Source organism: Nematolebias whitei, chromosome 22 (genome assembly GCF_014905685.2).
Source record: "Nematolebias whitei isolate Nwh7 chromosome 22, NemWhi1, whole genome shotgun sequence".
Classification (NCBI taxonomy): domain Eukaryota; kingdom Metazoa; phylum Chordata; class Actinopteri; order Cyprinodontiformes; family Rivulidae; genus Nematolebias; species Nematolebias whitei.
This window is the reverse complement of record NC_056519.1, coordinates 11,785,994-11,788,775: the sequence shown is the minus strand read 5'-3', so window position 1 is coordinate 11,788,775 and position 2,782 is coordinate 11,785,994. Positions and strand designations below refer to the sequence as shown.

The 2,782-nt window shown below is 36.6% G+C and overlaps 1 protein-coding gene across 1 annotated transcript; it reads left to right on the top strand.

The window, feature by feature from the left end:
• yeats4 (YEATS domain containing 4) lies at positions 1-2,518 on the top strand. The gene is made up of 7 exons (XM_037695592.1): positions 1-260; positions 426-545; positions 624-690; positions 1,137-1,231; positions 1,435-1,524; positions 1,699-1,786; positions 1,991-2,518. Exons 1-7 carry the CDS (start codon positions 210-212, stop codon positions 2,158-2,160), a joined length of 681 nt encoding a protein of 226 aa, XP_037551520.1. The 5' UTR covers positions 1-209; the 3' UTR covers positions 2,161-2,518.
• The last annotated feature ends 264 nt before the right edge of the window (positions 2,519-2,782 follow it).

The following is a 2,782-nucleotide window of genomic DNA, read 5'->3' as shown; positions in this document are numbered from 1 at the left end:
CTGACCGGAACCTGTGTGCTCCGGTTTCAGTTCCGCATCGCACGATTAAACAAGCTGCACTTCCGGCGCTTGTTTACGGTGCGCAGCTAAAACAGTCCGCCGTGCGTAAGGCGCCTAAAACTGTAGTAGAAATGTAAATACACGGTGGAGCAAGTAGATACAAATAGAGAGTACCTCAGAATTTATTCAAATAGTTTCTGCGCTGTATTATGTTAAAAAAGATGACTGAATTTGGTCCAGATTCCGGGGGGCGCGTTAAGGTAAAACGTTACGTCGAAAATGTACGAGTAGCTTAACTGAAAATTTCACTATGGATACTGCTATGTATTTTCGTAAAGGTTATTCCTACTTTTTACAATGTGCTTAATATTTATTCTCCCTCATTTGTGGTCATTCCTTCACTTTAACGCGCTGTTTTACTGCAGGGTGTGACTATAGTGAAACCTATTGTGTTTGGGAATGTTGCTCGTTACTTTGGGAAAAAGAGAGAGGAAGATGGTCATACTCATCAGTGGTCTGTTTATGTGAAGCCGTACAGAAATGAGGTAAGACAAGCAGTGAAACACGTGTAGTTCATTATGGGGCCGTTTTCTGTTTTATTAAAAAAAAGCTTGTTCTCCCAGGATATGTCTGCCTATGTGAAGAAGATCCAGTTCAAGTTGCATGAGAGCTATGTGAACCCACTGAGAGGTGAGGAAAAATAATGGTGTTTAAAAGCAAAGTGTTTTCTTGTCATTATGCAGGTTAACCCAAGTCAACAATGTAATGAAATGTTCAGGATGAACCGAATCGACTCGTAAAAAAAAACAAATAAATAAAGCATGCAGTAAAGGTACAAAGGGCCAAAAAGAAATATATTTACAATGTCCAAAATAAATATTGTAAACAACATGGTAGAGTATAATAGTGCAAGCAGGAATTAGTGTAAATAAGTATTTACATGATACAGCCACATAGTGCAGGACCAATAAACATTACGCGTCACAGATGTAGCTTAGTGCAATGTTACTGTTAGTTTAGTATTATTATCACGAGTTCAGTCATTTGACATTTATGGGTAATAATAGTGTTTAAAGTGTTTTGTTAAAAACAATGAAATATCAGTTTGTCCACTTTTTTTTTTCTCTCGTTTCTAGTGGTAACAAAACCTCCGTATGAAATTACAGAGACGGGCTGGGGAGAGTTTGAGATCATTGTCAAGATCTTTTTCATTGATCCTAATGAGAGGCCTGTAAGTTCTGCCACAAGTAGGCACAACACTTCAGATTAATTCAGCCAGGAGTTTATTTTATTTATCTTGTGGATTGTTTAAAACAGCTGATTTGAGCTTCACTACTGAATACTTTACACTTTGTACTAAGTTAAATTGTTGGCTTGTACTAAGTTATTAACTAGAGAACTTTTTTATGATTTGTGCTCGTTTGTGTGTCTCAGGTGACTTTGTACCATCTCTTGAAGCTTTTCCAGTCAGATTCCAGTGCTATGCCCAAGAAAACCGTCGTCTCTGAGTTTTATGATGAAATGGTACAGGCTCTATCATAATCTTTTGTCGTATTAAAGTTATACTTTGTGCATTTTTTCCTTAATACTGTGGAAATTAGTTTATCTCGGTAACCTCTGTTTTGATGAGCTGTTTTATTAAAAATCTGTAACGTAAAAGCAGTATTCCTGAGTTCTTTATGTTTGTTTAATTTTCAGATATTTCAAGATCCTACAGCTATGATGCAGCAGCTACTAACCACATCAAGACAACTCACTCTTGGAGCGTACAAGCATGAGACAGAGTGTATGTACCAGTGTGTTAACAATTAAAGCTTGAGTGTATTTGTATTGTTGCCCTCTTATAAGATTGGCGTTTTGATCACAATACATAATATAAATTTAATTCGTATGAATCCACTGGTTTGGATTCTTTCCGTGCTCACAGCAGCACTGAAAGAATCCAAAGTTTGGTCTGCATGCTTTTCAGGGTATTTTCTTGTGTCTGCAGTCAGTGAGCTGGAGCAGAGGACAAAGGAAAAACTGGAAGCAGCAAAGAAGAGAACGAGCCAGGAGATTACCGAGCTGAAAGACAAACTTAAAGCGAGTAGAGAAAACATCAACTACCTGAAGTTAGAAATCCGGAAGCTGGAGGAGGATGGGGACCACAAAGAACACTGAAAGATGCACGGACTTATTCTTAAGTGCCTCAGTCCTCATTGCTGAGTCTGAAATGATGTTTTGCTTCGAACCATTTTGTAATTACCAACTTTTTACATTTAAATTTTCTCTTCTCCATTGCAGGTGAAAGTTTTCTACGGTCAGTCAACATACTGCAAAAATCCTAATGTATTTTAATTCCAGTACTGTCAACGTAAAAATGTAGATTTGCTTGTAGTTGAATCAAGTATTCTGTAGTTTTCCTCCTTTTTTTCTCTTAATATTACTACATTGGTATGTTGTGTGGCAGAAAGATTAAAACTTGAGCAAACAAGTTTACGGTATTTCAACTAAACTGGAAAGTTGTAAAACAGTGTCCCCAAATAACGTCGTTTTGTACTGCAAGTTGGTAGTAACTGTTGTAACCATTTTTATTTAAACAGTAAATGTGTTAACTTGTCAGCGTGGCTCAATTCTTATACAGTATTTAGAAACATCAAGATTGATAAGATGCTTCATATTTATTTATGACCAACAGTGTTTTTAAGGTAAATGGGGTTTTTTTTATTGTCATTTGCATCTCGTGTGGTACATGTGGAACATAGGTACATTTACATTACCGTTTTTATTTTGCATTTTATAC

Excerpts from the sequence above, each read along its gene's own strand:
- yeats4 (XM_037695592.1), top strand. The coding sequence starts at position 210 with ATGTTAAAAAAGATGACTGAATTTGGTCCAGATTCCGGGGGGCGCGTT. Across the intron at positions 1,232-1,434 it reads TTGATCCTAATGAGAGGCCT|GTGACTTTGTACCATCTCTT; the intron begins GTAAGTTCTGCC and ends TGTGTGTCTCAG. Across the intron at positions 1,787-1,990 it reads GTACAAGCATGAGACAGAGT|TCAGTGAGCTGGAGCAGAGG; the intron begins GTATGTACCAGT and ends TTGTGTCTGCAG.